Raw genomic sequence first — 21,766 nt, 5'->3', positions numbered from 1 at the left:
TATCATTTTATGACTGTCTGTTGCACTTGAAAAAAAAAAATCAACATGAATTTTAATTACAGCCACAACACAACACTGCTGCACTTGAATAAAAGATCAACGTGAATTTTAATTAAAGCCACAACACAACCACAATAGAATCTACACAATGCCTTTTGGAACTGGTCAAAAAAGACATGCAAAATTTGGAAAAGTGAAACAAAAATAACGAAAAAAAAACTGAAAATCAAATAAAAGATGCAGGCTAGTTTGGATGCCTACTTGTTACCTGTCTTTTTCCCTGAGTTGTTCATTGAGGTAAACCAGCTTTTGGGAACTATCACCAGAATTCTTTGCCAATTCTGCAAGTTCTGATTCCTGCAGTAAAATTTGAAATGATAGACTGAGGTACTGTTTATTTTTAGCTAAATGTTGGAGAAAAATCTGCTCATTCTCTTTTTCATCTCTGAAAAAGGTTCTAAGAAGTGTTTATAGGCAATATATTGCCCCACTAAAAACGTGCAAGGCCCCGTGACTACCCATGAGAAGGAATTTGATTTTCTTTTTTGGTTCTTATAGTTTTGAATTCACAGCGAGAAATATTAATGATTGTTTCAAAAGTGAAGAACATTCAAAAATTCAATCCTTTAAAGTAGTTTGCATGCAACGAAATTTAAAACAAAACATGCTCAAAGTAGACAGACCATTGATGAAGTGTATCAATTCATTTAAGAATGTCAATATAAGAGCCATCACAAATACTGCATACTCAGACATCAATATATCCTGATTTCTAAAGAAAGGTTAAAAATGCAAAATATTGCATTTTAATTGCTCCTGCTGAGTTTGAAAATCTGCTGTGTAGGCAGGCACAACAAAAAAATGATCCGACAGGATCTGAGTCACAGCATCTGACTATTTCTCACAAAACGCAAGCACTGTCTGGATGATAACCTTAGTGTTAAGTTTAAAATTGTTAAGGAACTAAGAAATTCAAGAACTAACCAGCAAGGGCATCTTATTGGTAAAGAACACAACATGAAGCCAAAGGAAAACAAAGTATTGTAAAAGCCACAACTGCAAGTACGATCCCATCCCAAGCTATGCCAAAATTTTGGAGCTTGTATTTTTTTGAAACATCCAAAATCCTTCATAATAAAAATTAGGCTTCCAGTTCAAATCAAATTGCACTTTTGGCATAACTGTAGCAAATTTTAAGGAAAATGCAGGTTAGTCATTTTTTGTATTGATCATGTCATCTGATTAAAGAAGAAAGTGACTGTGCTTTTGTTTGGAACAAGAAAAAAGTGACTGTATGTTAATGGGGTGGACAAGTTAACACAGAGCTCCTAAAGCAGGGTTCCACTGTACAAGTTAGTAATTACGTTGTTCTAGCATGACTTTTGTACCAGAATAAGGATTAGCTTCATGAACATGTATGTTTATAATCAGAATGAGCTGGTACTGATATCTTTGCCCAAAATGTCAGTGGTCCCCCTCCCCACTTCCCCCACCTGCTTGTTTGAAAATACAAATGTACGCAAAATTGACACAAATTAAGATGTGACATAACTGGATGAAGTAATCACACTTAGACATTGGATGAGGCTAACGACAGGAGGCAACTGACATTTCAGAGATATCTGAACATTTTGTTGTTTTTCTAAAGCAAGACTAGTGTAACAGTATTATTGTGCTGTAACATTTGAGAAGACAGTTTGCATCTACTTGCATCTAACCCTAACCTGTAGGAATTCAAACATAACAAAAGTGAACACTAACCAGTTTATTCTTGTCTGCAGTAAGATTCTCCGATCGTGCTTCACTTAAATGAAGTTGCTTCTGAAGTTCTGTAAAGAAATAAAAAAAATATTGTATTTTTTATGCATGTACATCTCTGAAGGGAGTTTAAAACATTTCTTTTCCTAAAAATTTATAATTTAAAAAATACATTTGCAACCAAGATGCAAATCTCAGAAAGCCATTGTGCAAATTTCTCCATTGAAGCTGTAACCTGTTACCCCTTGGATGTGAAGTTACTAGTAAGTGAATTCTGTTACAACTGTGCATAGAGTGACCGCTAAAAATATTATCCATGAAGTGACTGTTGACAGTGTTACACTCAAGACATACATAGTACACCTGTACAATGTTACACCAGTATACAGTTGATGAAAAGTTGTTGAGAGCTCTGTCAATGTTTCGTGTTACTGTAAGTTGTATGGTATGATAGGATAGGGTAGCATAGGGCATGGCACAGTACAGCATGGAAGGGTGTGGTGTGCCAGCCTAATATCATCAGTGAGAGTTTAGCAAATCAATGGTACTAAGTTTAAGATTCTCAGCTGATATAAAGGTCAAAAGTAAGGCCAAGTGGCTGCAAGTGCTATGACGTTAAGGTCTTTGGTGGCAAGGACAAGAGGAGAATGACAGTGGAGGACATGCTCCCCTTTCCTTTAGAACTGTTTCAGCTGAGAACTGATATAACAAAGTCCAGTAAATACATGAAGCTTCATTAAGTTTTATTACATACATACATACATACATACATACATACAATTTAATTGCGCTCCCTAAAAAGGGCTTTTCAGCAGCAATGTAAAAAAAAAAAATACAAGTAAACGAAAGTTAATTACAAACTATTTACAATTACCAAGAGTAGTGTCCTTAATGACTTGCAGCTCACTGCAGAGAGAAGCAAATTCATCTTCCTTGGTATGTAGTTTGTCTGTTAGATCTGGAGAGGAAAAGTAGGATCCAGTGGTCAATATAAAAAACCTCAGATATGAACAAACAGCAACAACTATGCAATATTTTAAGATGCCATTTATGGGATAGTGGTTTTCACATACTTCTACAACTATGCAGGAGTCAGTTTATAGCCCTGCCACTTTCTTTGCCAATTTGTTAGTATATGTTAATTAGTTCTTTGCTGATTTTAGTGCAGAATGCACTTTTGGGATGGTTTGTTTGAGATGTAGTCCAGAAACACAGTAATGCGATACCTGCTATGGTGTAAACTTTTAATAGCCAATAAATTAATTAATTAGCTCTGTGAAATAAAAAAAGGAAATGTATTCAATATAAAACATAATTTACCTTCAATCACTTTATGAAGAGATTCATTATCCTCCTTTGACTTCACAAGCTCTGATTTCTGCCAAAACATTTTTTAGTAGGGATAAGAAATCAGGACTCTTGCTTTTAACCAGAATCAATCATGTTGTTTCTCACATGTTATTCTCAATTAGGATGTCAATTACAGGGTACAATCTCACATTCAAAAACCTTTTGGGCTAGGTGCCCTTTTTGGGTCCCAAACCATGAAATAATAGGCACCCAAGTATTATGGTAAGCAGAATAAATTTTCACAGGCACCTGAAAGTATGGTCTAGAGCTTCCTTAATTTTAATAACTTTAAGGTGGATCTGAATGCCACCTACAGACTTTTGTAAAAAAATATATTTACTAGTACTTTTAAATAAATTAGTTTAAAAAAAAAAAACAGAATAAAAACTTTCAATGGGTGGTTTAAACAAAAGACCAAAAATTAGGTATCATCCTCTTTTGACATTGCCATGACAACAGGTTTTGACCTTAGGCAACCATGTTTTGTTCCTTTTGCCTCTTGATGTTGACATGCGACTGAATTTTGATCTGACTATGCTAGTATTAAAATTAACGCTTTACTGGTTTAGATTAAACATTTTTAAGCCGCATCATCTGGCTTGCTGTCATAGAATGCTAATGGCAGGAAGGTCTGAAGTATTGTGAGCCACCTAAAATCAAAGTTACAAGACAACCAAGTAATGCAATTACCTAACATCACAGGCACAAAATAATACGTACAGATAGCTACATTATTCATATGCATGAGCAAAGACAAACTTACGGTTGTTTTTAATTCACTTTCAAGACTGGACTTGGCCTTTGTTTGTTCCTTTAAATCGTTTTCCAAAGCAGCAATCTTTTCAGAATTCTTTTTGAGTTCTTGTTCATTTAAGCTGGCATCACTTGAATGTTGCTCCCGTTTTTCAAATAATGCTGCCTCTAGTTCTTTAATCTTGTCATCAGATTCAGTTAACGAATTCTTCAAACTCAAAAGTTCAGTATTTGACTCTGATAATGCATTCTGTAATTCAGCAATCTTTGACAAAGCTGCATTCTTTTCATCCTGAAATAAATAGACAAAAACGTCACTGAGTGCAGACAACAATAAGAAAAGATGTGAAGACGGAAAAAAGGTTACGATCAAAAGATTTATTGACATGGAAAGCAAAAAAAAACAAAGATTTGAGAGAGTTGACTGTAATTTGGATTGAAATCATGGGCGTGGCTGATTTACATCAAAATCTATTACAGGAAATCTTTTTATTGCAAAACAAATATTTAAATATTATTTAGCTTTATCAGCAAGATCATCCTGGTGTCGTAGATATGACTAGATACAGTACCTGTGATTCATCAAACTCTTTTTTAATTCTTGTAAGTGAGGCAACCTTCTCCTTTAGTGCAATCTCAAGAGTTTCAATTTCTTTTTGTTCAATCTAAAAAGAAACATAACATTACATGATTCAATGGCTTTACATCCTGAGTAAGGTAACTAAGAGAGTTTGAGAAGGTAGCTTGGTGTAACATCATTAACAGAAAATGATCGGTCTCAACAAATGTTACCAGTATTGGCAAAGAGAAAATATAATTGGTCAGTACTATTATGCACTCCTAGTAAACCCCAGTAATGCAAAAATCAAAGTCTCTTCGAGATACCGACTTTTTTTGCATGAAGTATGAGTCGAAGGTTTATCCTGTGCATTGTTCTTCGAACTTATCATTACGGTTGCTTTGTAGTTTAGTTTAACAATTTCCTATCTTCGCAGAGGAAATGCAGCCATATAATTTTGTCAAAAATGGCTCGTCCGCGCCGGGTATTTATACACATATTCCTCAACATTACACAAATAAACAGTGCAAATTTCACCGAGATCTGACAATTCTATACTTTAAAATTGCAAGGACCTTTCGAGGCAGTCGATTACGGCAGCGAAATTAGCAAATGAAACAGCAAAATATGCGTTCGACGCTTTGTTTTTGTGACGCCATATTTGAATTGTTATAGGTAGACCGCTGTTCAATGTGTTCAAGGCCGTATCGTTACGATTGCTCCACGAAAGAGCACGAAAAAAATACGGATATTTCCGACTACTGTCGGAGAAAACATTGCGTAAACAAATCGATACACTCAAGCTGCGTTTTTTCTGACTCGTCCCCAGTCGTCTTCATATAGCACGCGGCAATCTCTCCCTCCGCTGTATATTTGCCGCGTGCTGTATGAAGACGACTGGGGACGAGTCAGGCGTTTTTTCGCTCCCTGCCCCCACCCTCTTGCTTCTTCTGTTTTGTGCTGGCGTCCAGGTCTCTCGCCGTTCTCACCGAGCGCTCATCGATCGAAAAACACGAAAAATAGAGGGCTGTGGACAGTCTATGCGAGGGTCGGATATCAAGACAGCTTCTTCGTGGGCTTAAGAAGGATTAAACAAAAGCCATATATACAGTGAATGCTATCGAATTATATTTGAAGATGAAATACGAAGGAATTTTGCTGTCTTTGACTGGAATTCCACTCGAACTGCGTAGATACGATCGCATGTTGTAAAGCCGATTCATGCAACATTGCTGTCAACGCGAGGTCACGTCCCTAACGACCTACAATCTTTGACAAAAGTAGTTGACACATCGACTTCGCTCTGCGGTTTTTATGACAAATTTATCATTAGTTTTTAAATTTCATGACTGTCTGCTAAAATACCCCCCTCCCCCCATCCAATGTTGTAAAATGGTAGCAAAGGACTCCAAGAAACAAACTACAACATTGATTGGGGGGAGGGGGTTGGAAAGGTGGGGAAAAAGGATGGAATTGGTCCATATAACAATAAAAAAGGGCGTAAATTAACAATGGGTCAACACTTTTGTCAATGATTGTCTGAGGTGCAAAACGGAATATATTTTAAGAACAGCGCGTAATGATTAATCGGTTATAACATAAATTTATTTCTACCATCTGTTGTTTTCAATTGTCCAATCGGCATTGATGCTGTATTAATTGGTTTCTAATTAGAGGCCATTAACGAATTTGACGATAACGCAATCAAAGGGTCAAAAATGGAATAAATTGAGGCAAAATGTTTACCGCTGCTAATATTGATGAGGAAACTCCTGCACTTACCTCCTTATTTCTGATGTGGAAATGGTTTTAAAAGAAGGAAATTATGTTGAACTAATGACACGTTTCCTAGCCTTTGGCATATAGCATAGAGGTGTCTGAAGACATTTAACTGCGAGGAGGTCACGCACGCAAATCATCGTTCGAGACGACCAAAGAAACATAAAGCCCGTGTTTACTGCCCATTTCATTTCCAAATGCCAGTTTATGGAATAATGAAAGAAATTTCACCGTTAGGCGAATAACTGTTATGTCAAAGTAACAATGCGCTTATGCAATGTAATATACCTTGTGACATATCCAACGCAGTTGGATAAAGCGTGACAAGTGCGCGTGACAGCTCCAATTGTTGTTGCTTCATGTTTTTTTGACGCTTGTTTTAAGCATTTCTTAAACATGATAAGCTAACTTAAGATACAAAAGTCTTCATTGTCTCTTTTTCTACTATAAACAGCCTTCAGCAAGGCCAAAAGGTGTCTACCTTTTGAAACTCCACGGTTAACCACGGTTAACCACGGTTAACCATCAGTAAACAAAGAACATTCCTGATCCTTTCTAGACTGATGGTTAACCGTGGTTAACCGTGGTTAATCGTTCAAATTTACACATTTTCGCCAATTGTGTGGCCAAGAAACATTCTAGCGATATAATTTTGACAAAAAGTCATTTATCTCTGGTTTTCTTAGGGAATTTCAGCGACAAATGGGAGTATTTCCTAGCCTCACGATATCGTAGATCTTGTTAAACATTAATCTCAACCGCCCAGGAATTTGGTTTCGCTCTCTGGAGAACGTGTATTGCTGCTTTTTCTTAAAATTAGCCGGCTGCTTTGTAACAATGAAACGAACATAGTTAACTGGAGTATCACTGCGGAGGCCCCGCTTAACACTTTTAAACAAGAAAATGGATAATACGACCCTAGAAAGTCACGCGCTAAGAACCACGCACGGGATTTGAACCCGTTTTGTCTTTGTTTTCTCAACTGAAGACATTATTTTTAACTTCAAATAATCAAAACTACTCTCACGCCACACATTTAGCGTGCTTTATAGAAAAAATCGTGTTAGAGCTAAGATAGGTAACGGGTATCCTTTCTTTTCACTCAAATAGACCTCAGACAATCTTTGACAAAAGTAGTTGACACATCGACTTCGCTCTGCGGTTTTTATGACAAATTTATCATTAGTTTTTAAATTTCATGACTGTCTGCTAAAATACCCCCCTCCCCCCATCCAATGTTGTAAAATGGTAGCAAAGGACTCCAAGAAACAAACTACAACATTGATTGGGGGGAGGGGGGTTGGAAAGGTGGGGAAAAAGGATGGAATTGGTCCATATAACAATAAAAAAGGGCGTAAATTAACAATGGGTCAACACTTTTGTCAATGATTGTAGGCTGATGACGAAATAGAATGGGCGCTTGTAGCGACCAAATTTGGCCTAAAAAAGAAGCCTTAAAAGAAGCCCCCATCTCTTGCATTTGTTTTAACTTCAATAATATCTTTGAAAAGAGCAAGTTTTTTGGTATGGTTTATTTTTGACGTTTGTAATTTTTAAACGATGTAAGTGCTAGTGGCTATTTATTCGTGTTTTAGTTACGCAATCCATTGTTTGTGCGACGCTTTTTATAGATCGCCTTTCAGACACACGTGCGTTGAGATAAGAAAGCTGACATGTCACTTTTAACATTGTTATATAACGTTTGTAAATGTGACAAGTCACGTTTTTTCCACGAGATCGCGTGATCACCCACAGCGGAAAGTAATCCCTTGAGAAATTAAAATATTCCCTTGAGAAATTAAAAAAGTCCCTTGAGAGTAGACAAGAATGTTCCAAATTTTGCCCCACATAACTGCTATTCTCCTATTTTCGCTTGTAAACAAGCAAAAAAAGTCGCAAAAAGCATGAGTCTTAGAAGGTACCTGCAGTTCATCTCCAAGAGTAATCTCTTCTTCTTCCAATTTAAATTGTAAATCTTCCACCTTCCTGTGAAGATATTAAATCAAACTCAATTTAGGATGAAAATCAGTGGAGAAGTGGTCGCAAGTCAAATACTCAGAAAAAAGATTTTCCGAGTTCCCCAACGGGAGTCGAACCCATGACCTTCCAGAATACCGGTTAAACGCTCTAACCACTGAGTTATGGGGGACTCATGGTGAGCGAGGTCATATACTGGGTTCTTATGTGACACATGTCCTGCAAACTGCAGGCTCAAATATGTCCAAATGATAAATGTGAATATATGATAAGTGGTGACTTGGATTAAAGTGAAAATAAGTGGAGAAGTGGTCGCAAGTCAAATACTCGGAAAAAAGATTTTCCAAGTTCCCCAACGGGAGTCGAACCCATGACCTTCCAGAATACCGGTTGGACGCTCTAACCACTGAGCTACGGGGTTCTCATGGTGAGCGAGGTCATATACTGGGTTCTTATGTGACACATGTCCTGCCAACTGCAGGCTCAAATATGTCAAAATGTGAATATATGATAAGTGGTGACTTGGATGAAAGTGAAAATAAGTGGAGAAGTGGTCGCACCACTGACAGTGTGCTCCGAGAGCCATCTATCGATCAATAGACAGCACCTGTGTAGCCAATCAGATTGTATGTTGCCAACAGACGGCAGCTGGGTTATGCTTAAGCCTATTATTCTGACTCAAATAATACATGTATTATAAGGCCACAAAATAATGTAAAGTTTTACCTTTTCTCTTCATCTAGCAGTGACTGCAGCTCAGCTTTGTCTTTCTTTACTGCTTCAACCAAAACTTGAAGTTCTTCAATGTTTTTGTTCTTCTCCAAAATGGCCTGATCAACCAAAGTTAAAAACATCATTAGTTTTCATGTTGTTAAATACATGTGGAACACAAACATTATCTGAGGAGTTAGAGTGCATGAATAGTGTAGACCCTTGGTAATGTGTCAACTATGTTGTGTAGATCATGGATGTACAACATCACTGATGTCTTAATGTTGATACCCTCCCCTTAATTCACTGGGATGCAACATAAGCATACCACTAGCTGAAAGCCATCCAAAAAAACCAAGAAATTGTTAAATCATTTGTCTCTTCTACAGGATATATTGAGAACTGTCCTCCATTATAGTCTTCACATGTGATCTAGCACACCCTAGAAATTTGCTTTCAATTCATTCAATTTCCAAACTTTTTTTTGTACATGTACTGTACCTCATTATGACTTTCTTTCAGTCTGGCGACTTCTTCCTCTGCCTGCAACAAAATTGAAACATTTGATTAGGACTATAGATTAATCTAAGAGAATTATGACTAAATTAATTTTAACAGTTAAAGGAAAATGGCTCAGACTGAGACCTAGCAATTGAGAGTCCAGTACACTAACCATGCTTTTTTTACAGTAAATCAATTTTATGTTTCAGACTTATTTGATAGAAATGCTCAGAAAGATTCTTCTAAAGACAGATGGTAACAATAAATACCATCATTATTCAGGGAATCTTGTCAGAAATAAGAAGCAGAGGTGTTTGAGACCTTAAGGTTGAATGTTTTAATCAATCAAGTCAGTCATGTCAAGACCAGTTAAAAAACTCTTATATTTTGATACAAGACATCCTCAAAATAATTGCAGAGTAAATGTTGTTGTCAAGGCAAACACACAATGATTTAAAAATTTTTCAACAGCAGGCATAAAGTAATGACAAGACAGTGACACGTGTCATTTTAAAATTCCGACAAACAACACAAGAACCTTCCACTATTAGGACCTCATAATACCTTTGCAACTTGGTTTGTAGCACTCGCAACTTCTGCTTGTTCAAATTCTCTATCAGCCAGCAATGATTGGATTTGCTTCTCTCTGTCCTCTAGTGCTTCCTGTTGATTTGATTGGATTTCTTTAAAACATGAGGCTAAGCAAATAAAAATAGAGCTAGACAGATGTTTGTTTAAGCTGGTTAATGAAAAAAAATTAGGGTTATTAATTAAGAAACTGAGAAAACAGTCACTTACGCACAGGGCACAGAGGAGTCAAGTTTGTCCACAATTCAAAATCTCTACCGTACAAAATGACCTTCAAAACGATCGTGTAAGCGTATGTGATACAGCACCGTAGGCTTACACGATCACTTTGAAGGTTGTTTTGCACGATAGAGATTTTGAATTGCAGACAAACTTGACTCCTCTGTGCCCTGTGACTCACGTTCTGCAAAATTATGTCACATTGGTCAAATTTAGTTTTAGAATTGAGATTTTTACCTTTCTTATATTTCACAATCTTATATCAAATGCTTTGACGTTCCGAAAATAATGACCCCGGTAGAAGTGATGACCCTTCAAAGGTAGCAAATAGACCTTGTCACAGTTTTGGACACCATCTTGAAGGGTAGGCAACTGTCAGGATTTATGGTGTTTGTATGAGTATCCAAAGGCAATTTGAATTTTAAACAACTTACAAATCCTAAAGTTAAGATATGTGGTATATATAGTGCTAAGTGGAAGTAGCAACCCCCCTCAAACCCCCTAGAAGGTAGCAACAGCAAAAGGCTGTTGAATCTAAAAGCAATAAGGGTGATTAATTTCGGAACTTTATGTAGTTTTCAGTTAGTGTTTAATGACCATGTTCAATCAGACTTTATAAGCAGGTTGTTAGCCAAGGATGATAAGAATTATATTTATAAATTTATTTAATGATTACTTAAAACTCATTGGCCTGTTTGAATTTAATTTACAGCCAATAAACTTTTAGAATATGAATTCATTTTCAGGTTATCTTACCTCCTTTTTTCTAATAATGTAACCTGAGACATCTTTTAAAATGGCCGATTTCTGGAAAATAACATGCTGTTAAAGTTTTTATTCTGAACATTATGGTTTAATACAAACTAAGAACCACTTGCATCCCATCATCTTTTTCATGGATGTCTCTGTTCCATATTGAATTATATTATGAAGTAAATAACATTTTATTTATAATTGATGGTTAATTTCATATTAAGCAGGTTTCAAGCAGCAGGGAAGTGGGGATCGTGCAGTGATGTGGGCCCCAGCACGATCTAAGGGGAGTTTAAACCCTGATGTAGTTATAACAATGAGGTGAATTCGCTTTATGTGTGACTGCCTGTTTCCTGCAAACTGCCGTTATCAGTGAGTAGCTGTTTTAAATTAATTTATGGTCAAGAATAAGTCATTTTTATCCCACAAAAAATTAATTGTGAAAATAGTTCTTGTTTATTATTAATAACAACTTTTCCTTTGACAGAGATGTTTCAATCAAGTGAGCAATTAACTTTGAAGGATTTTTTATGCATTAGGAATGAAATTTCACAACCTTTTAAATTCACCTTGTTTATAATTTAATTTTAAACAAGTTTATCATTATGGTAAAGCTCATTATCAAAAATACTGAATGACAAGTGCTCCTTTTCATTGCTGGAATAGACTCTTTGGAGTCAAAAACTCCTGAGCACTGGAACCTTGTGACATCTGGTGGAATAAATGTTGGGAAGTGCAAGAGATTTGCCGTTTTTTTTTTTTACCAAATTTATTCTTCATATTGTTGTGATCTGCTAGCCTTCAAACTAATTATTGTGTCCAGAGATAAAAGTAAATGCACAATATAGAAAGGAGTAAAAAAATGTTTAGGAACAGTTGAGTGTCCCCTGAGTTCAGAATACAATAGGTATCTGTACTGTCAATATGTCATCTCTTGTGACAGAAGTCAGAAGGAATATTTCAGGGGTGTTAAAATGGTTGTTCCAAGATCAGATTACCAGTACACTTCTCTTAAACGTTACCTGCAGAGCCACAAGCTGTGATGTAATGATACCAGAAGCTGGGGGAGGCTGCGCTGGTCCTGGTGGTGATAATGATGATGATTTCACTTCCGACTCCTCTGGTTCAGGGCTAGAAATTGTCTGTCCATGTGCACACAAAATTACAAAACTTAGTATATGACAACAGGTATCAGTTGCATGGATGACTACTAACATAGTAGGGCTATGAGATTAAAATCAGTTATAAGACCAATAAAAGAAAAAAATTAACCTGTGATGTGCTTGTTGTAGCTGGTTTGGGGGTAATGGAGGACCCACTCTGGGTTGAAGAAGCTGAATTAATAGAGCTGTTGCTTCCCAGGGCACCCAAAGTGTTCTGCAAGTCATTCTCTTGCTGTGGTGGTGGTTGAAGTCTGCTTGGTAAAGGTAAAGTTGATCTGACAATTTTATGAAGTGGAGCAAACAGACCATAGGTAGGCTCACACTGGAAATATCTATAGATAAAGAAAACAAACAACACTTAACCACAAATACAACAGTAACTTCTAATGAAGTAAACCTGTAATTATTAAGTATCATATTACACATGGTACACAATATGCAAACACCACAGAGAGATTCTACAGAGACCATATGTGAAATCTGACTTGTGAATTTTTCAGTGGCAATCAAATTCACTGCGACTAGTGTATACAATCACCTCACATGGCACTGCCTTATAAAGCCTTGGCTTAACAATGAAAATTAATATTCTTGTCAAACACGTTGGGTGAACATTTAGCCTTCTTGAAGGTCTATGGTAAACAGGGTCCAGTTGTTCAAAGGGTGGATAACACTCCCCGCTGGATAAATTGCTATCCAGTGGTTAGCGTGGTATGTTTTGTTAGCATTTTTTCACTGAATAGCGATTTATCCAGCGGATAGAGTTATCCGCACTTTGAACAACAGGCCCCGGAATTATGAAGCAATTTGTATAATTTATAAGTGTTATCACAGACCAGTTAAAAAATGCAGTTATTCTGAATGATGATCAGAGTCAATACATGTGAGTTATTTGCATAAAATGAAGTCCACTCATGTCATGGTCAGGAAAATTATCATGCTTGGAATGTCATGGTATATATATTGCTGTCTCGTTAGTATACACTAAAACACATTCTCCATAATCATAGTGAATATTGGCTTATAGAATATTATCATGCTGCTTTATAGGTAGTAAATATTGTGCCATAATTCACCTTGAATTGAGAATAATAATTAACAAATAAACCACATTTTCCATGTCTACACTCTTTTATAAAATAACTCAGATACTACACGCGCTCTGATTGGTAAAATTTGTCAAAAAGCCAATGTACTATTGTACCGGTAAACTCCCACTTCCCGACATGGCCGTACCGCTACGCTCGACCACACATAAGGACGAAGAAACATTAGTTTAATGTCCTATTTTGGTCTATGTGATAGTTAAAACAGAGATATGGTTCTCGTAAATGATCATTATGAAAATGTTAATACTGAGGATGAATCACATTAAATAAAATTTTCCCACCCACCACAGTTGGAGTGAAGGAACTAGAGAAAAACGAAAACGCAGAGACAAACATATGAGAAGGAACAAAAAACAGGTCTGCTTTAACCAGACTGGAAAAACATTAAAAACATGGAGATCATTCCATTCAACATTTACTCAGAAATTTTATTTGAAAGGAATTAAAACTGCATCAAATTGGTCGCAATGAAAACATTCTTGAATTATTTTGATATGCCGAGTCCTGGTACACGCTTGAAATATATTGTTAGTGTTATGTGCTTTCAGTGCTTTCTAACAAGTCTGTTATTCAGCAAAAACAACGAAAAAAGGCTTTACTGGCGTAATAAAACCACTTGAGACGTTGGGAGAACACTCAAAAAGCTTGTAAATCACGAGCCGTAATTAAGCCCTAGAAAGTGCGGTCTCAGTATTGCTTAATAGAACATAAAAATGACGCTTTAAAATGTCCAAAAACTAAGTAAGTGAAACCAGTGTTATCCAACCTTTGAACAACTGGGGCCAGCAGTGTGTGACATCATTTCTAGAAAAAAGTGGTTGCTAATTGACTGTCATTGACCATATAATTATAGCTCTCCACCAGTGAGTGCACATGAATTCTAGTAATTAAAAATATTTTTGATTATGGTACTCCACTCATTCTAATTAACAATTTGACTACGAGCCCGAATTTTCTAGGAGCAAATAGTCAATGCGGTACAACCAAGTTGACATTCACTTATAGAAAACGAATAAGAGTTGTGTAATTGTTTCAGTAAAAAAAAGTAATATTGGGATAACCAATCAGAATTACAGATTTCCAACAGAACACAAATGAGTTTCTACTAATGACTATAATGAAATACCATCAAATTCCAATAATGAGAGCCCCCTTCCAATTAAAAATCCCCCCCCCCCCAATAAGGTAACTTCTTGTAATTATAAGCCCCCTTTTGCAAATTGGTTTTCCTTGCACCTGAAATAAGTCCTCCAAAAAGCCTTGTAAACAAAAATGTAAGCAGGGTTTATTGTAATATCGGAAAATTTTTCGGTATATCTCAAGTCCTGCCTTTCTGCAAAATATCCAGTTATCGGAATCCAACAGTTAAAATTTAGACAGATAAATTTTGCATACGGCAATATTTATGCAATAAAACCCGAAAAGGTAAACAACATCATTCCAAAATAGCCAAATCACGATAAACGAGTAAATATAGCTACAAGGCACAAAGGCGTCATACCAAGCGTAATAAGCTTAATCATTTTAGCCAACGTGGCAATATACAACACAACAAAAACACTACATGATTCACCGGAAAAATTACAGAGCTTGGAAATAAGATCTAAAATATGTAATCCAATTTTAACCATAATCTCGGGAAATTAATCATTGATTAGGCTTATGAATCCAACCGGAACCCGACGCTTTGGGAAATTATATAAACACCCAGGGGATTACACTGTTTCATAGATTTTAATTTTCTTTCCCTCTATTTAATTGAGGAAATTAGACTGTTAGAATTGTAATAAGTTACGAGAGACCAAATTTATAACTACTTTGCTTACCTCGTGCCGGCTACTGCTCCGTCGTTTTTCCCCAGAGGTTCGTCGAGTTCAATTCCAGCCCACTCGCCCTTAGCAAAACCAGTTTCTCCCAAATACCTCACCACACCATGTTTTGTACCGCTAACCACAACACGGTCGCCAATTTTATAGTCAGTTTCTGTTTTCTTGGCTTTGGATTCAAGTTTTGAAGTTCTCTGATTGTCGTTCGGAATTTGGTTAATTTTTGTTAGCTTCTCTAGTTTTGTAAATATTCCGTGATTTGGTTGGCATTCAAAATATTGTACTCCTTGAACACTGCCGTTATTTTTTCCCACGGGTTCGTCAAGAGCCACACCAGCCCAGTCACCCTTAGCAAAACGAGTCTCTCCAATAAAAGCTACAGATCCAGGATTAGTGTTACCAACCAAGACACGATCGCCTATTTTGAAGAAGTTAAGTAAACTTGACTTGGCCGAGTCAGTCGTCGTTTGACTTTCTAAAGTAGGAGAAGCTTGGGAACGTCTCCTGACCGCAGTCTGCGATGAATCTGGTTTTGTGGACCCTCCACGCAAAGAAGAACTAGAACCTTCCCTCCTATACTTCAGTCTTGTTTGTGAATTTTCTCTTGAAGGTAGTCTAGGTTGTACAATTTGCCCGCCTGTAACAGAGCCTCGAGGACTAACTAAGCGTTCACGACTGGTACTAGCACTTAGTTTGCCATTAGTATCGCTCGCCTGTGCTCCCCTTTTCACTGGTCCACTTGGAGTCTGGCTAAGTTTAGATCCCGAAGGACTTGTTCTTGGTTGTACTGTAGATGAAGTCGCCTGAGAAGAAGCAGCTACAGCGCCACGTGGTTTAACTGTAGAAGAAGGTTGACCCGCAGCACCAACACCGCCGCCTTGTATCGGTTTCACAACTCTACTCGGCGTCTTTAAACGCGAAATCCCTGAAGGTATCTGACTCATTTTGAAGCAAGATTAACGTCACTTCAATCCATACAGCTTTATATTGAGGAAAAATACAACAATTCAGCCCAACATGGCTAAAACTTGCAAAGCAATCCAAAAATATTGTCGTCCTTCGATGCAAAATCACTGAGCCCTTGTAACATCAGTGCCCAGTCTCTCAGGATTTTTCGGGAATGTACGTAAATACCGTAAACATACCATTAGCCACTCCCCCTCCTCCTGCGGTTACTTTTTCAAACAAGTTTAACGGGGAGGGGTGGGGGCAGTGAATGGATTATACCTACCTTAAAATTTTTCCTTTAAAATTAATGACAGTGGTACATTTAAATTTTGCGAAAATCTAGCAGTTTACCAGTCATTTTGTTTAGAAATGAGGGTCCCAAAAGTTTTTTTCCTTGGGGGGTGACCTGGGCAACATCGTTTGCTTCTTGGATTACTTTCCTTTACAGTGTGGAGCCCTGAAAATGTTTGCCAGAGTCATACCTCCTACATTTCCCAATCTGCTTCAAAATCTCATGAAACCAAACTGTACCACCACAAAGCCCCCTTAGCAAAGATTAGAATGTTCTAATGTTTTGACAGGATATCCTTGCTATCAAATCCGGCACTGCGAGTCTGCGATTGGCTACACAAGTGGACACGATTGGGTTATCTTGCCCACATTGTCCTGCAAATTATGGTGTTCTTTGTGGTATACCCTTTAATACCCATTGACTAGGAGGGGTGGTGAATGGTCCTTTAAAAAACGCAAGTCTCACTGAATTTTATCCAAATTAAAGGGGCCTTATCGTCTCGAATTTTTCTTTGATGCATCTCAATTTCTTTTGTAAGGCTAAAAAGGTCTCAGCCTCACAGAAAATCTATCAGTCTTGCTGTCTTTCAAAGTCTCGCAATTAGTATTCGACACTACCAGAGAAGGTATGGTGGCCAAATGGTTTAATAGTGTACTGGATTCTTGATTGAGCGGTGCAAGTTCAAGCCCTGGCCAGGGCACTGTTTTTTTTGCTTGGGCAAGACACTTTACTCTTGACAGCCTGAAACATTTGTCTTAGCCAAAATGTAAGGTTTAAAATTTTGTTTATAATTTTTAAACAATTTTTCCTAACAGAGTTATGTTTTCGTTTGTTTTGGTCATGTGTTTATAATTGACAAAATAATCACAGCAGTATTCTTGCACAATTTGGAATAAATATGTGCACATTCTTGTTTTCTTTCAAAACACTACAGAGTGGGACTTGCTGTTGTGCTCACATGATTTTGTTAACTTTTGAAAGATATGTGTGCATATTATTACAAATTGCACTTAGAGTCATGTTATTACCAATGCAAAAATTATTATACTGTTATCAACAGAACTACAAACTTTGAAAGACATAATTGTTTATTAGTGTCTATACTATACAACTCACAACTGAAGCTCTGAATTACTGATAACAAATGAAATCATATTTGCAACAAGCATGTACGTTATACACTGCAACAATGTTTAGAAATATTGCTAACCAAACGGCTGTACACCTTTTTCAATACATCTGTTGTTGTTTAAAATGAATTTTCAGGTCAAAATAATTAGACTCTAGTTTGTTTGTTTGTTTTTTATCTTGGATTATGGTTAGTATTCAGGAACAAAGAAAAACACAAATCAAATTAATTCTCCATAACACATGTAACTTATTGACCTAAAATTTGTCTTAAACTACAACATATCCATATGTTGTATACAAAAAACAAAGGACTTAATTTTACCACTAAACCTTTACTAAAGTTCTTCATGTTTTGGCCCAGTAAACTCTTCAAAGGAAATAACCCCATCTTTATCCTTGTCCTCATGCTCAAATATTTCAGATAAAATGGTCTCATGGTTAGATTCATCATCATTGGGAAATCCTTGCTGTTCTTTCAAATACTCTTTCACTTCCTCTATGCTAAGCTCCTTGTTTTTATCTTTGTCAATCATGCCGAACACATCAGGTGCAGATTCTTGTGGTGGTACATCATCTTCAGGCTGTCCATTTTTGATTTCCATTAGCTCAACTTCAAACAGAAGATTTGCTCCTGGTGGTATAACATCGCCAGCACCCCGATCTCCATAACCTGAACAAAATATATGTCATTATATATACTAATACAAGTGCTCATGTAGAAATTGTAAGTAACAATTTGTTAAACAACCATAGTGCTAAAGGGAAAATATAATTCAGATCCATTACAGTCTTCACTATCATCAAATAACAATAACATCGATTTTCTCTATTAATGTATGTTGATCTTAAGGTCGCGGGGGACACCTTAGGCTCATCATTATGCATTTATTTAAAGCGTATGCACGAAGTACAACGACTGACATCGACAACTTTACGAGATATTTATGACCGGAAAAAATATGAGCGTGTGCGCGTGATTTGTACAAAATCCCTGTTTCTTTGATATTTTTAACCAATTTAAAACAACACTTAGCGATATACGTTCATATAGATTGTAGGAATTCTTTGAGCTTATTTTCATTTAAATTTGAATATTTCTGCAACTCAGAGTAATCACAAAAATATTCGGCATAAACAATCGTGTCCTTTTTAAAAACGCATTGTTCTCACCATAAAAGCATGGAATATAATTACCATAATTACATCTCTCCTTGGCAAAATGATCGTATTTAGGTCGGGACACCTTCGGAAATCTCAAAGTTTGGACTTTTCCGACAATTTTGTGGCAGAGAATACAGAACGGATACAGAACTTCATGACTTGCCACTGCAGATAGATAAACTATGAATACTGTAGTGTGTCATAACAGAAGCAGAATTTTAAAAGAGCGCTTTTAGAAAGAGGTAGAAGACATTAAATTCAAATTTGCGCACTTTAACCGCCATAACTTGCTGGCAAACTTTAAATTAAAAAATCTGCTTCTGTTATGACACTCTAGAGGTCTTGACTAATTAGTTTTTGACAAGATCACAGTGTGCTGTCTCCTACTCGTTCCGCAAACTCTGCCACAAAATCATGTTTTTCCCAATTTGGCACTAACGAGGCTATAACATCGCCTATAAAATATGCAATCTACCAAATAAAAGATGACATTCACAATCTTTCATCATTTCTTTATGTCTCTGTAAAATTTGAGCTTAATCGCACCCATAACAGCTGAGAAATAAGTGATTTAAAAGATGCAGGTCAAGCAAAATTTCCCTTCATGAATTTATTCATGCTGTAGGTATCCCCGCGACCTTAAGTGTTCTGAATGCTATCCATAACAATGCCAGATTCCCTCTATGGTGTGCGCCTGCAGGGACATGACAATTTCATGTCATGAAATTTTAAAGAATATAAAGAACTGTATAAGTTATTTTCTATTTTTTATCTGTAATTAAGTTTTAAAGGTCCACATCAGCCCTAGGCTGCCATGTTTTTAGACCTTTGTTTTCAAATAAAGTATGTATGTATGTATGTAATCATGGTAGAATACTAGTTGTATTCATCAAGCAATGTGCGAGACTTAGCAACGATGAATATAACTATCGTGATTCCCTGCAGGCACGCACTATAGAGCGAATCGGGCATTGTAATAGTTTATTATCTATAGTCACACATGCTTGTATAAACTTAATAACTGTTAATCAGCAAGGGCCACTTTCTTTTCCTGAATCGGAGTATTGGAATGTTTTCGACTTCAGGGCACATTGCAGCCGCACTACACCCAACACCCCCCCCCCCCCCACCCCCCACCACCCTCCCAGCCCACTAAAGAAACGACTTGCAGTTTCTTCAACCACATTTCCAACAGTGCAGTGTTTTGAAAGACCACTCACGAGAGAATAGTTAAATCGGGTCTACATTTGGACAAACGCATCACGCAAGCTGTAAAGTCCGACAGACTATAAAAGCATAATCAAAGCCTGCTTTGTTTCGATCAAAGGACAATTGATCTGCGTTCCGACACTCAGCTTAATAAGTTATTTAAACTTACCCAAATGTGCTGGGACCCTAAGTTTTCTTTTTTCTCCAACACACATGTCCTTGAGTCCTTGCTCCCATCCTTGAATTACCATTCCTCTTCCCATGGTAAAATCAAATGTATGTCCGCGGTTGTGACTGGAGTCGAACACTGAGCCATCCCTTTCCAGACGACCTGTATAATGCATCGCAAGCAGATCGCCGTCTCTCGATTTTCGCTGACATTTTTCTTCTGGAGGCTTATATACAACCTCGATTGTCACTCCCTCCTCTTCACCAATGCTCACGGTAAAAAAGAGAGCAAAAAGCAAGAAAATATGACACAAACCCATCATCAACGAGGCACAGGGGACAATGAACAGTACGTGTCCCTTGAATAATTGACAGCAGGCATTCTCGTATCCAGGGCCCACCGTTTCTCTCGTTCCCAGAGTGTTTCCCCAGAGACACACAGTCTTGCCCAGCCAGGCGGCAGAGTATTTTGTATTTTGCTGAACGCAGAATGCAGAAATCAGAACGCAGAACGCAAAGTGATGCTAGCCAACCAATAAAAGCTAACGGCAAGCAAACCGGAGTGAAACGTAACCGAAGGCAAATCGAAGTGAAGGACGCAGAATGATGGTCAGCGGGTGGTTTGCTTACGGTTTAGCTTCCCACGCAGTCGTTCTTAGAGGGTCCTGAAGGGGTAAAATGGGAACTGGGATTTGCCTATTTTGACTGGGATTTGCCTATTTTGACTGGGATTTGCCTATTTTTTCACTGGGAAAATGGGATTTAGGTAAATGGGACTGGGATTCGGAAACAAAAAATGGGAATGGGAAGCATGTCAGTACATGACTAAACCTGCATGTTTTACGCTCTATAATATTCTTAAAGTCCAGCATAGAATAGTTAAAACGCTGAAAATTAACTCTGAAACAAAACCACTACACTGCACGAGTGTCCATCAAGTGTCGATCAATTTTCGTGTAAGTGATTAAGTTACTCAGCGGAACTGCTATGACTGAGTATGGGCACAAATGGAATATTTACTGAGAAGTGATAGTAAGTTTTGCAGGGTAGTGGTAAGTTAGTTAGTTCTCTTCGCGCCATGAGGCGCATAAGGCTGTAACTGTCTCTCGCCAACTAGCCCTGTCTTGCGCTGCGCCCCTGACTTCCGACCAGCTAGACCACCCCTTTTGTCCGCATTCTTTGTTCACCGTCCTTCTCCAAGTGGTTTTAGGTCGTCCCACTTTTCTCTTCCCTTCAGGTTGCCACCCCATCGCCACCATGCAGTCATCATTCCTCTCCTTTCTCAGCACGTGGCCAATCCAATTCCATCTTCTCCTTCGGATTTCATCACTGATCTTCTTTATGCCTGTTACTTGGGAAATTGTGTCATTTCGGATGCATTGCGGCCACCAAATTCTTAGAATCCTTCTCAGGCACGTGAACTGAAATCTATCCAGTTTCTTCTCCCCGGCAGCTGTTAGTTTCCATGCCTCACTCCATACAAAAGAACTGGTCGTACCAAGGTCTTAAACAGTTTGATTTTTGTATTCCGTCCAATGCTTCGTGTGTTCCAAATCTTTCTCAAGTTGAAAAATGCTCCTTGCGCCTTACTTATACGTTTCTTGATGTCTTCCGTGCCACCACCCTCTTTTGTCACATTCGCACCCAGATACACAAACTCTTCGACGTCTTCTACTTCCTCTCTTCCAATCGTTACTTTGTCTTCTATCCGTGTATTCATTCTCATCGCTTTGCATTTATGGGCATTCAGTTTCAGTCCCACTCTTCCTGCATTATCTACCAGTCGGTTGGTCTTGTTCTGTATGTGCTCG

General features: G+C 37.5%; 2 protein-coding genes across 3 annotated transcripts in view; both read right to left on the bottom strand.

The window, feature by feature from the left end:
* LOC144647336 (uncharacterized) overlaps positions 1-16,159 on the bottom strand; it is a 29,050-nt gene extending 12,891 nt beyond the window's left edge. The window contains exons 1-14 of one of the 2 annotated variants that reach the window (XM_078507127.1): positions 15,047-16,159; positions 12,221-12,443; positions 11,971-12,090; positions 10,952-11,002; positions 9,953-10,051; positions 9,389-9,430; positions 8,903-9,006; positions 8,122-8,185; positions 4,434-4,526; positions 3,872-4,153; positions 3,079-3,136; positions 2,633-2,716; positions 1,762-1,829; positions 269-357 (exon numbers count right to left, since the gene is read on the bottom strand). In XM_078507127.1, the coding sequence (XP_078363253.1) occupies positions 269-357; positions 1,762-1,829; positions 2,633-2,716; positions 3,079-3,136; positions 3,872-4,153; positions 4,434-4,526; positions 8,122-8,185; positions 8,903-9,006; positions 9,389-9,430; positions 9,953-10,051; positions 10,952-11,002; positions 11,971-12,090; positions 12,221-12,443; positions 15,047-15,990 (2,321 nt within the window). In that variant the 5' untranslated portion in view covers positions 15,991-16,159. The remainder of the gene's footprint in view (positions 1-268; positions 358-1,761; positions 1,830-2,632; positions 2,717-3,078; positions 3,137-3,871; positions 4,154-4,433; positions 4,527-8,121; positions 8,186-8,902; positions 9,007-9,388; positions 9,431-9,952; positions 10,052-10,951; positions 11,003-11,970; positions 12,091-12,220; positions 12,444-15,046) is intronic. The other variant, XM_078507128.1, reaches the window with a different exon arrangement.
* A 1,197-nt stretch (positions 16,160-17,356) lies between these two features.
* On the bottom strand, positions 17,357-20,333 carry LOC144647347 (uncharacterized). The gene is made up of 2 exons (XM_078507145.1): positions 19,957-20,333; positions 17,357-18,087 (listed from the first exon to the last, which is right to left on the bottom strand). The coding sequence occupies exons 1-2, from the start codon at positions 20,276-20,278 to the stop codon at positions 17,753-17,755; spliced, it is 657 nt and encodes a 218-aa protein (XP_078363271.1). The 5' UTR covers positions 20,279-20,333; the 3' UTR covers positions 17,357-17,752.
* Between the last annotated feature and the right edge of the window lie 1,433 nt (positions 20,334-21,766).

This window comes from Oculina patagonica, chromosome 3 (genome assembly GCF_052425735.1).
Source record: "Oculina patagonica isolate OP01 chromosome 3, crgOcupat, whole genome shotgun sequence".
NCBI classification, from domain to species: Eukaryota; Metazoa; Cnidaria; class Anthozoa; order Scleractinia; family Oculinidae; genus Oculina; species Oculina patagonica.
Note: the sequence above shows the minus strand (reverse complement) of the source record. Positions and strands in the feature narration are given on the sequence as shown.

What these genes read in the sequence shown, in the direction of transcription:
- LOC144647347 (XM_078507145.1), bottom strand. Translation starts at nt 20,278, where the DNA reads ATGATGGGTTTGTGTCATATTTTCTTGCTTTTTGCTCTCTTTTTTACC. An exon ending in TAGGGTCCCAGCACATTTGG is followed by an intron (nt 18,088 to 19,956) that starts GTAAGTTTAAAT and finishes TATTTTGTTCAG; the next exon opens with GTTATGGAGATCGGGGTGCT.